At 40.1% G+C, this 12,745-nt stretch overlaps 1 protein-coding gene across 2 annotated transcripts in view; it reads left to right on the top strand.

Annotated features, from left to right (window-relative positions):
• The window catches only part of RALA (RAS like proto-oncogene A), a 58,753-nt gene that overhangs the window by 38,845 nt on the left and 7,163 nt on the right, over positions 1 to 12,745 (top strand). For both annotated transcript variants that reach the window (XM_070788055.1, XM_070788054.1), the window contains 2 exons: positions 7,890 to 8,042; positions 10,219 to 10,427. In XM_070788055.1, the coding sequence (XP_070644156.1) occupies positions 7,929 to 8,042; positions 10,219 to 10,427 (323 nt within the window). In that variant the 5' untranslated portion in view covers positions 7,890 to 7,928. The remainder of the gene's footprint in view (positions 1 to 7,889; positions 8,043 to 10,218; positions 10,428 to 12,745) is intronic.

Below are 12,745 nucleotides of genomic sequence, written 5' to 3'. Positions count from 1 at the left end.
ATCCCTTTCAAATTAGAATTGTGTATCTTGCTTTCTTGGTCAAGTATATTTTAACTCAATTGTTTATTTTCTACTAAATTTCTTTATTGAGCAGGTATTCTTAATGCAGATAGGGATCGTCATTTGGGAGTTGTCTGTATGAACCAGTTTTCACTTGGAGGATGAGTCACTAACTTGGCCTCTACCTACTTGTGCTTAGTAATGGTTTGTAATGATTCGCTCGGAACTGAACTTCCATGATCATAGCCTTTTATGGGCTATTCAAATTGGAGGGGAAAGAGATGTTTCATTTAATCTCTTTTTAACAAGGAATCTCTCAGTAAGAATTTCTGCCAGCTAATGGTTTTATTAAACTAAAGTCTAATGATAAGTGTCTCTATTTTGAAAGTCTAAAAAAGGTAGTGATGAACTCTGGAAATAAAAAGATCATTGAGTTTATTGTTTTTAGTGGACAAGGAGTATTGTTTGAGACCTTACTTGGTAGAGTATTCCGTATTGGAGAACTAGATTGATCACTTCTTAGAAATTTTCATAAAGTTTAAAATAGAGACCTTAGAGTCTCGGTTGGAGATCTATGGTCTAAAGCACTGTGACCAACTTCCTACTGGTGTGGCAAGGTGAATCATGACCCAACTACAAGATATCCATGGTTCCCATAACCTTTGACTATTAACTCCTGTGGCAAAGGGTACAGGTGTGATGAAGTTAAGGATTTGGGGATGATTTTCTGGATTATCCTTGTGGGCCTTAAATGTAATCACAAGTCTCCTCATCATGAGTCTGCCTGTAAGAGGGAGGCAGAGGAAGGTTTGAGTGCAGTGAAGGAGAAGGCTGCATGACCACAGAAGCAGAGGTGGTGGTGATACAGCCAGGAGCCAAGGAAAGCCAGTCCCTAGAAGTGGAAGCGGTAGGGAACAGATTCGCCTCTGGAGGCTCCAGAAGGAACCTGCCCTACTGACACCTTGAATTTAGCCTCTGAAAATTCATTTCGGACTTCTGACAACAGGAGCTCTTAAGACGATATATTTTGTGTTGTTTTCAGTTCAGTTGTTTAGTCGTGTCTGACTCTTTGCAGTCCCTTGGACTGCAGTGTGCCAGGCTTCCCTGTCCATCACCAACTCCTGGGGCTTACTCAAACTCATGTCCATTGAGTCGGCGATGCCATCCAACTATCTCTTCCTCTGTCATCCCCTTCACCTCCTGCCTTCAATCTTTCCCAGCATCAGGGTCTTCCAGTGAGTCGGTTCTTCACACCAGGTGGCCAAAGTATTGGAGTTTCAGCTTCAGCATCAGTCCTCCAAGTGAATATTCAGGACCAGTTTCCTTTAGAATTGATTGGTTGGGTCTCATTGCTCTCTGAGGGATTCTCAAGAGTCTTCTCCAACACCACAGTTCAAAAGCATCAATTCTTCAGCACTCAGCTTTCTTTATAGTCCAGCTCTCACATCCATATGACTACTGGAAAAACCATAGCCCTGACTAGACAGACCTTTGTTGGCAAAGTAATGTCTCTGCTTGTTAATATGCTGTCTCGGTTGGTCATAACTTTTCTTCCAAGGAGCAAGCGTCTTAATTTCATGGCTGCAGTCATCATCTGCAGTGATTTTGGAGCCCCCCAAAAAACCCCTATAAATTTGTGGTATTTGTTACAGTGACAGGAAACTTAATTCGGTAAATGTGTGTGCGCTCAATTGCTCAGTCCTTTCCAACTCTTTGCAACCCCATGGACTGTAGCCCACCAGGCTCCTCTGTCCATGGAATTTCCCAGGCAAGAATACTAGAGTTAGTAGCCATCTCCTATGCCAGGGGATTTTCCCGGCCCAGGGATCAAACCCACATCTCTTGTGTCTCCTTCAGTGGAAGGTGGATTCTTCACCACCACGTACCTGGGAAGTCCCTTAAGACAATATGGGTACCTGTTAACTAAACACAGGAGGGCAGGGACCTGGGCCTGTGGAATTCAGCTTCACATCCTCAGACCCTAGAACTGTGCCTTATGTATTTTAATAAGGCAAGCACTGAGTGTATTTGTTAATGGAGGATGGGAGGAAGATAGGGAGGGAAAAAATCATGTAATTGATCATTTAAATCAACATTGTGAGCATGGTGTAGGTATCTAGCTTCTGGGTGAAGCAGAGATATGCAGTAAGGTTGAGAACTTGAAGGCCACCCATAACCATAGATGTTACAGTATTGTTCTGGGACATCACTTTTTAAAAATAGAACTGCTGTCAGTTCAGTTGTTCAGTAGTGTCTGACTCTTTGTGACCCCATGGACTGCAGCACGCCAGGCTTCCCTGTCCATCACCAGCTCCCAGAGCTTGCTCAAACTCATGTCAATCAAGCTGGTGATGCCATCTGACCAACTCAAACTGCCATATGATCCAGCAATTCCACTTCTGGGTATTTCTCCAAACGAAATGAAAATACTTAGAAGATATATGCAGCCCCTCGTTCACTGCAGCATTACTGACAGTAGCCAAGACGTGGAAGCAACCTTAGCATTTATCAGCGTATTAATGGTTGAAGAAAATGTGGCATATATGTACAATGTAATCTCTTACTCAGCCATTAAAAAAAGTGAAATCTTGGCATTTGTGACATGGCTGGACCTTGAGGGCATTATGCTAATAAGTCAGAGAAAGATGAATACTATAGGATTTCACTTGTATGTGGAATCTAAAAAAAAAAACAAAACGAAGCTTATCGATACAGAGAACAGACTGGTGGTTGCCAGGCTGGGGGTGAGGGAACAAACAGTGAAGGGATTAACAGGTACACACTTGCAGGAAAAAAGTAAGTCATGGGGATGAAATGTTACCCAGAGGTGACAGGGAGGAGGCAGTTGTGTAATTAAAAAATAATTTTTCTTAAACAGTAAGAGGTAGAAAGTAATTGAGGAACCAAATCAAGCAATTTGAAGTTCAGGGATCCCTAACTCTTTAATTGCAGAGGGAAAGCACAAATGCATACACATACATGGAGAAGTCGTATTTCTCCATGAGAAGTCTAACTTCTCCAAGAAGTTAAAATTCAGGTACAGTTCTCTAATTCCTAGTTTGTTTAATGTGCCAGGAAAGTAGTTAATAATATTTTTACCAAGTGGACGTGGGAAATAAGCAGATTTACGTTATTAGTTTATTGTATGACTAATTTTGATTTTAAAAACAAGTTGTATGTTCACATTATACAAAAATCAAAATGGTGGTTAGCCAAATGCCGTTATCCTAGGTCTGTTCACCAGTGACTTAGTTTCCATTCTCACAGGCAACCCTGGGTTACCATTTTTTATATTCTTTCAGGTAGATAAACAAGTGAACTTCTAAATCCCCTTTTTCTCATCTTTTTATGCAGTTCATAGCTTACAAGGTGTATTGTTCTGTATCTTATATTTTTTCACTTTACCAGTATATTTTGGCTCCCTCTGTATCAGTGGGTAAAGAGCATCTGTTTTTCTGTGTGGGCTTCCCTGGAGACTCAGTGGTAAACAGCTTGCCTGCCAATGCAGGAGACACAGGTTCAATCCCTGGGTCAGAAAGTTCCCCTGGAGGAAGAAATGGCAGCCCACTGCAGTACTCTTGCCTGGGAAATCCCATGGACAGAGGAGCTGGCAAGCTGCAGTCCACGAGGTCACAGAAGAGTTGAACACGACTTAGCAACTAAACAACAGCAACACAAACTTTTCCTGTGGTTACTAATTAGCTCGTGTTTCCCGTTTATACTTCCACTGCAGAGAAGGAATGTGCCTGTTTGTCTGCCAGGAAGGAACAAGCTTTTTCTGTAGATGAGAGGAAAGAAGAGATTATTTAGACTTGCTGTCCACGTTCTCTGTTGCATATTCTTCTTAGTTTTCTTTTGTTTACAACCCTTTAAAAACGTAAAGCCATTCTTAGCCACAGACCATATAAAAAGTAGACCAAGGAGGCAATAGTTTACTGGTCCTTGCAAACATATTAATAGCAGTCTGATGGGTAAAACAATTGAGTCTCCATTGATTAGATTATTATTAAGATTATTATTTGTATTTCTTTTATAAACAAGGTTGAACCTACTAGAGCCATTTGTATCTTACTGTTGATTTTATTTGTAGTAACTTTTTATATCGAGAAATTACCTCTTTGAAATAGATCACAAAGTATTTGCCTCCGTTTATCTTTTTATTCTGCTTATAGACGTTTTTGCCACATAGAAATTGTTCTAAGTAGTAAAACTTATCAAAGTTATTTTATGACTTGGGTTTTAGATAGTACTTTATGCCTTTCCCATTCTAAGATTATAAAACGGAAATTTTGTGGGATTTTTTTTTTTTCTGGTGCTTTCGTGATTTCATTGTGTCATTTAAACCTCTGATACACTTAACAGTTTTTTTTTTTTCCCCAGAGCTCACCAGTTGTCCCATTACCATGTGAATTATCCTCCATGCTTCCTTCCCCCACTCCCCCACTCTCCACTTGAAACGCCACCTTTATTACACACTAAACTGTAGTCTGTACTTGGATCTATTTCTGTATATCCTGATCAATGTTCCATTGATCTTATCTAGACAGGCTTACTTTTGAATTCCAACTCCCTCACTAAATTGCTCTGTGAGTCATATTTCATTGAGGAAATACAGATGCAGTTAAATAAATAGCCAGATCTACCTGCAGTCTGTATGTCTTGCTTTACCACCACACCTGGTACGAAGGAGGCAGTGTCCCTGCTCTTGTGTGCCCTGGGCCCCTACTCCTCTGGTCTGCAACTAATGGTCACTTTGCTCCTAGAGGCACTGTCTCTTCTTCATCATTAATTTCTGCCTCTTCTAAATGGTTGTCATATCCCTTAAGAATATTTAAGAAGCAACCTACACTAAAATGTGTTCATCTATGGCCCAGTTTCTCCATTTGTCTTCAAAGTTTGTTTCTGCACCTTCTGTTTTCTCCTCAACCCAACCCATTCAGCTGTGGTTTCTATCTCATTGATGAAATGACTTTTCCCAAGGTCACTGGCAGCCTCCATCTGCCAAACTTAGTCATGGCCTGTGGGAGAGATTCCTGTGCTTTCAGCCCTTGCACCTCTTCCATTCATTCTCTACACACCAGCCATGGTAATCTTTAAAAATAGATGAAATTATGTCACAGTCTTGCTTACACCCTCTCCAGAGGCTTCCCATTACAGTTATAATCAAACTCAAACACTTTTCCATGGCCTTCACGGCTTTTTATGAGTTAGTCTCTGCTCTCTCTCTGTCTCACCTCCTGTTTACGCTCCCTGATACTCATAGACTCCATCTACTCTGGCCTTCGTCTGGCCCCGAGAATGTGGCACACCCTCTCCTGTCTTGGACCTCTTTCCCTGTGTCTAGAGTTCTCTTCCCTCAGAGCTGGCTGGTGTCTTTATAAAATTCAGATCTCAGCTCAAATGCTGCCTCATCACAGGAGTCACCCTTGGGCGTCCTGGTTAAAGCAGCCCGTCCCCACTGTCTGTCCCGGTGCCCCTGTGCTCTCCGTTGCACGTACCACCAGTGGAAGAGTCTGTTTCTGTGTGTATTGTCTTCGGTTCCAACATCTAGACCAGGGACTGGGACCTGAGCTGTGGAAAGCCAGGTTTGTTTCATTGGGGCTGAGGAGTGTCTCCTTGGTGGGATCTTTTCCTGGATAGCCTTTTAAAAGTAAGGGATCTGCACCTCATAGTTACTGAGGAATGTTTGCACTTTGGGAAAATGTCTTTGGGAATCTCTGCATTTTTTAAGTCACAGACTGAATTGTAAATTTTTCTGAAAGGGAAAGTGTTTTAACCCAGTTGGTCTAACTGCTAACTAATTTTTTGCTTTAAAAGCATACATACTCAACTCTTAGAATATTAATTGATACAGTAACACCCTCAGCTCTTGTGGTATAACTGTTTTAAAAATAAAATGGTAGTTATGTAGCCATGAAGTGATTACAGCTTCCAGCAAGTGAAGATCATAAGAGTGAGAAGTAAGTCATTTCCTGCCTTCATTAGGAATGCCAGCAACAGCATGCTCCATAAGCTTTCTTAGATGAGGTGTCTTTTAGACTTCTACTTATCTGAAGTACACTATTAATGTTCACTGTTTCTGAGCAGTGGTAATCATTTAGAATCCAATGATTTTGTCCTCGGTGTCCAGGAAAAAGAGAGACTCAATCCTTGTTTATTGAGTTAAATTGAACTGTTAGCCTCCAAATGTGGATTCCTTATCATACGCGTCACAGTTCAGGTTGCCTCTACTAAAAAATGTTTATGACATAAGAATAATAGGATCAAAAATTGCGTATATAGTGTGATCTCAGTTATGCTCACAAGTTACAGCTTGTGAAAGGTATGCTGTGACTCAAATATGTCTCAACTTATTCCTGTTATATGGATAGCAAGATTTGGGTTTTGTTTTTTTTTTTCCTTAAGACTTTTCTATATTGGGCAGATAGGAATATGGGCATGATTTCTGGGGCGGCCTGAGCAGCACCCAGCTCTTGGGTGCCCTGCACAACCAGTGTGTGGAGCACAAACCCAAAGCAGACTGTCCTCACCTGAACTTGTGATGGAATCTCTAGTAGCAGTAACTGCTTTATACCAGTACCATCCAAAGCACTCCCCAGGTTAAGTCAGACTCTGACATTTGTTTGTTCATTTGACACACATGTACTGATGTTGCCAAGTAAACCAGCAGACATAGCGCCCATACTCAAGTTGCTTCCAATATTTTAGGAAGAAGACCTCTATTAGGAAGAGCACACTTGAGCAGTTCCAGCTCGTGGTAATGGTCATGAAGGAAAGGTATCATGTACCATGTGAGCACAGAGCAGGGAAGAGCCTAGTTTAGGTTGAGAGTTTCGGGTAAGCCAAAACCTCAAAACTGAGAGGAGTTAGCCAAGAATATGCCAAATGGAGGAAACGGCATGATGAAGGCCAGGAGGCAGAGAAGAGCACATGAAGAATCAAGGGAGACCAGTGTGGGTCTGATGCAGCCAGACTGGGCGAGATGAATGAGCATGAGATGGAGAAGTGGGCAGCGTGAGGGGTGTTCCTGCGAGTTGCAGCTTGTGAAAGGTGTGCTGTGACCGAAACAAGTCAGAGATGCTGAGAAGGTACCTCTAAAGAAGGAGCCCCCCTCCAGCCTCTAAAAACAAAAAGTCTCTTTGCATGGGCCTCCACACAGACTCAGTGTTTGCTCTGACGTCACCGCCTCTTTTTCTAAGGACTGGTAACCATGACCGAAGGTAACTGGGTACCATTGGTGTGCATCACCACTCCAGCTTCTGGGGGAACCTGGTCTTTCTGCACTGAGCACACAAATGTGGTAAACAAATGCATGTGCTAAGGAAAGTGAGGGCACGCTGATTCATGTATTTAAGTTAGGTTACCCATCCCATCACAGTATATGCAAGTGTTCCAGCAACACGATCCTCAGGAATTGGGTGCACAGTGTTAGATTCTACTTATACTTCAACTTCCAAGTTGTCAGGATGTGGTTTCTTTTCTGAAGTTAGAAGAAACGTCTCTTTAGTTATTGCCAACAGAGATTAATGTGGAAACAAAGTGGTCGTTCAGCCTGCTTTGTAATCTGCGTGACCATATTCTCGTACAGCTAATACTCCATTACTGTCAGCATGTGGTTGTCCTGGGAAGTTTTCGCTTTCGGTCAGCAAACTCATGACTGAGAACTATTATAAGAGAAATGCCCTTGAGTCATATACTTGTCTTATTGCCATGGTGTTTTCTGATAAGTGGTTCTTCCCACAAATGAGCATACTTCATTTGCCATCTGTTTAAAATCCTAGCAGAATGGGAACTAGTAACTTGAAGCCTAAGGACTTCATATCTCTTTCATACACTGGAATTCTGACAAAGAATGTATTGAGCATTACTTGTTCTTTCATTCTTTTTAGATTCTTCTTAATCCTTTGGTGAAAACTCTGTGACACAAGATGGCTGCAAATAAGCCCAAGGGTCAGAATTCTTTGGCCTTACACAAAGTCATCATGGTGGGCAGTGGTGGTGTGGGCAAGTCTGCTCTGACTCTGCAGTTCATGTATGATGAGGTAAGTGCTGATTGTATCATGGATGTCAAAGTTTGGGCTTTCAGAGAGTATTTCTCTAGCTTAGCTTTGGTTGTGTTTGAGTCTTTGAAAGCTACTGATCATTTTTTTCCTGGTTTTAAATTCAGAGCCAACATTTGTATGCAGCTTGATTTACCAAGTTGAGAATTCAAGGTCCTTAAAAACGTATGCTTTTAAAAAACAGAACAAAAGTGAAAACAGTACCTTTCTCTGAGCAATATGTGCCTTTTTTTAATTTTAATTTTTAGTGTCTTAATAGTGAGACCCACCTTGAATTAATAGAACTGGTAGATATAGTACCTAGTTGAGACTTGAGGTCAACATATATAATATATATATATATAACATATATATATCCTTTAATAACTCAATGAAAATAATCAGTAATTTATTATATATTTGGCCTGGTACTACAGTCACCACTAAGCAGGTGAAGGCTGTGTCCCTGAAATAAAATTACTTAACAGGTTATAGATTTGTGTGCATGTATTTGTATTAGACTTTATGGCCCCAAAGTTAAGGTCTCAGCGTATATACAGCAATGTATTTTTTCCATAGAGCATTGTTATTAAAGCTAAATGATTTGAGTTGCTAATCAAATTTTAGCATTTATCCTCAATTCTTCTGCCTCCCAAATAGAAGTAAGGATTTATGGTTACTCTTTCTTACCTGGTCCTCACAACAGTCTTGTGTGGTAGGTAGTGGTATCCTCATTTTACAGATGAGAAAGCAGAAGTTACCCAACCTGCCCATGTAGAGTGACCTCTGATGAGTAACTCAGTGTTAAACCTAGTCTTCTGAGAAAAATATCCTGCAGATTTTTTATCACCCAATGTCTCTTTTCATTGCCTGCTCATCAGCATTTCTTTCATACACACAGAAATTTTTTAAAAAATTTTATTGTTGATTTACAATATTGTATTAATTTCTTCTCACACAGAACACTTAAATCCTCCAGTTGTCCTGCTTAAACAATTTGGAGGGGGAAAATTGAAATGGTATTTTAAATGGAATTGCTAATTTATCTATTCAGTTCTGTTCTTCATACTAGTCACCTGAATAGCTGCTTTTCTTTAAATTAATCCTGAAGTCAGTACCCTTCTTGACAGTAAGGCAGTCAAAAGTAAGAATGTTCATATGTCTGATGTTTGATGAATGGTTAAGCTTTCATTTAATAGTCATAATATTATCAGATACAATAACTGAATATATCCATTAAATATTCATAAATGTTTATAAATATTTTATATTTGTGAAATAATAGCATGTAATTATGGTAGAATGTTCTATATCTTTTACAGTTACAAATACACTGTGTTTGATTTTTCAGTAAATATTTGTTGAGTGTCTCCATATACCAGACACTCTTCTAGGCTTTGAGGAGACATTGATGAATAGACTGGTCAAGGTCCCTGCCCCCAGGGGTTAAATTCTAGTATGGGGATTTAGACATTGAGCAAATAAATAAGATATCAGATAAATATTTATAGGAACTAATTCAAAGCCCACAAAAGTATGTGTGTATATCTATATACACACACACCAACAATGATACACTGATCAAAAATATCAAGGTGAGATTTAGAGAGTAAAAGTTAGAAGTACAATTGTAAAGTTGTTTAATTGTGCTATTTTTAAAAATGGGAAGACTGGGGGAAAATCTCAAAGTTCAAGATTTGACATTCTACAGAGTGGTATAAGGCACTTTTTTGACTCGGTTCATTTTGGAGAAAGAAAAGATTTAGCCATACTTTCAATCCTTACCTAAATATTGACTTACTTTGAAGTCATTTTCTACAATTCTGACTTGAAAATTTATATTTGGAGTCACAAAAAAGGATTCTTAAACATTTGATAAAATACCTATGTAATAGTTTTTGCAGGTATAACATTTTAAGGCAGAAAAGAGTCATGGTTTTCAAGCTGTCAATGACCTAGAGCTGTTCAACCTCCACTTTTTGTAAAAGAAAAGACCTCTGAATTGTCTATAAAGGAAATTTAAACGAATGTAGCTTTTACCACTAGGGAAAACTTAATGAAGGTTACATGTGGCTTCTCAGTACTATTTTGGCACCTTCATGTGAATCTGTCTTTCAAAATAAGAACCTTTGAAAAGTGAAGATGATTTAGAAATGGAAGTGCTTTTCCTCATTCCCAGTTTGTGGAGGACTACGAGCCGACCAAAGCCGACAGCTATCGGAAGAAGGTGGTGCTGGACGGGGAGGAAGTGCAGATTGACATCCTGGACACAGCTGGGCAAGAAGACTACGCTGCCATTAGAGATAACTACTTCCGCAGCGGCGAGGGCTTCCTCTGTGTCTTCTCCATTACAGAAATGGAATCCTTTGCAGCCACAGCCGACTTCAGGTATGTCAGGGAGTCGTGTCATGACACTGCAGAACAACTGCCTCCTCAGCAACGAGTGGACAGCTAGAGGCTCTTAACCTGGTTGTCTTTCCCTCTAACTGTGTTTAGTCCCTCTCTGACATCAGTGTGACTCTGTCCTCTGTGCGCTTGTACCCACATATTCAGTGCACTGTACCTAACCTCACAGCCAGCTCTGCCAGCGCCAGCTGCAGTGCAGCCTGAGTGTGTGACAGCCTGCATACGCAGAGTCTCCTTATGTGTTACTGAAGTATTTCCCTTTGGAGTACAGTACTACTGCTGCCGTAAAAGCAGATGCCTGGATCCCATAACGGATCTATGACCCAGATTCTGAGTCTTTCTGTGTTAGTCACGGGTGTCTCGGAACCTGTGTCGTGCCCAGCAGGCACGTCGCCATCCTCCTCACAGTGTAGACACTTTGATAACACACACTGAACTTTTAGTGGAAATAATACCACCATAGATTGACACACTGTCTTGTTATACAATCTTTTTAATATCTTATTTACTGTTTGTTTAATCGAAATCTGTCCTCCACTTGATTTGGGGCAGGGGATTGGGGAAGTGAAAAAGGGGAGAGATGTTCTCTCTATACATAAGACAAATATAGCATAAATAAGTTCTTGAGTAGTGTCATAAATACAGCAGGAATAAAAACAAATATTCTTTATGTATTTTTATTTTATTACCACATAATAAAAATAAAATTATGATTATTATTATTACCACATACACGTGGTCTGCTTTGGTGTGGGGGGGCAGGCACAAAAGAAGCATATAATATATCCTCTGTTTTCAACGTTCACACAGCCGAGTTGAATAAGGCATGAAACCCAGTGTCAGTGATAAAGAAGATATGGACAGCGATTGTTACAGGGGATCCAAGAGAGGAGAGGAGTTGGAGGCCTTCAAGAGCTAGATAACCTTGAAGGACAACAAGGATTTCCAAAGATGAGGAAAGACGTCATCCCTAGTGTTTGGGCAGGAAACTGAACCAGGGCTTACACAAAGCATTCCTCGTCATGTATACGTGAAAGTCCCAGGAACTCAAAAGATTCTAAGAGAACCTTCTTTGCAAAAGAGCATGTCACTGAGAAACCTAGGAAATGTAAAGTTATTTGTAAAATTAAGTTTGTTGGTTTCTGTAAGGAAAAGTTTTTTGTACGTGATAAAGTGCAAAGAGTGGCAGATTCTGGTAACTTGTAACCCTGGGAGACATACTGAAAGTTTCGTGTCAGTGCTTATTCATTCTTTCAAAAAATATTTGAGTGCTTATTCTGTAGCAGATTCTGTTCTAAGTAATGGAATACATTTTGTCACCATAGTCACCAAAGCCAAAGTGGTATCTCAAGGGAATGAGGTATTTTTATGCCAAGAGAAAGAGTCTTGGGCTGCTGCTATTACAGAAAATAAGTGAATCATTCATTCTGTCCTACCTCCAATGTGTTGCCCTTCCCATAAATAAAAAATGTTCCTGGTAACTGACCAGCAGTAGGAAAGCCATTTTTAAGGTGGTTTGAATGGTGATAGAATAGTAGGCACTCCACATGATCTGACCTGCAAAGTGTAGCACAATGTCAGCTCCTCTTTTTAATTTTTTTATTGTAGTTGATTTTTAAAAATTTTTTATTGAAGTATGGTTGATTTACAATGACATGTTAATTTCAGCTATATAGCAAAGTGATTCAGTTTTACATACCTAATTTTTTTTTTCTTTTTCTTTTCCATTATGGTTTATCATAGGCTTTGAGTGTAGTTCTCTGTGCTATCCAGTGGGACCTTGTTGTGTATCCATTTTACATGTAATAGTTGGCATCTGCTTATCCCAAACTCCCCCAACCCATTCCTCCTTGGCAACCCTAAGCCTCTCTTCTATGTCTGTGAGTCTTTTTTCATAGATAAGTTCATTTATGTCATATTTTAGACTCCATACATAAGTGATACCATGTGGGATTTCTCTTTCTGACTTGCTTCACGTGGTATGATCGTCTCTAGTTGCATCCACGTTGCTGCAAATGGCATCATTTCATTCTTTCTTATGGCTGAGTAGTAGTCCATTTTATAGGCACCATATCTTCTTTATGCATTCACTCATCTGTTGATGGACACTTAGGCTGTTTCTGTGTCTGCTATTGCGACTAGTGCTGCTAAGAACACTGGGGCACATGTATCTTTTTGAATTAGAGTTTTGTCTGGATATATGTCTGGGAGTGGGGTTGCTGGATCATATGGTAATTCTTAGTTTTCTGAGGACCTTCCATACTGTTTTCCACAATGACTGCACAGATTTACGTTCCCAC

Source organism: Bos indicus, chromosome 4, assembly GCF_029378745.1.
Source record: "Bos indicus isolate NIAB-ARS_2022 breed Sahiwal x Tharparkar chromosome 4, NIAB-ARS_B.indTharparkar_mat_pri_1.0, whole genome shotgun sequence".
In the NCBI taxonomy this organism is placed as follows: domain Eukaryota; kingdom Metazoa; phylum Chordata; class Mammalia; order Artiodactyla; family Bovidae; genus Bos; species Bos indicus.
Note: the sequence above shows the minus strand (reverse complement) of the source record. Positions and strands in the feature narration are given on the sequence as shown.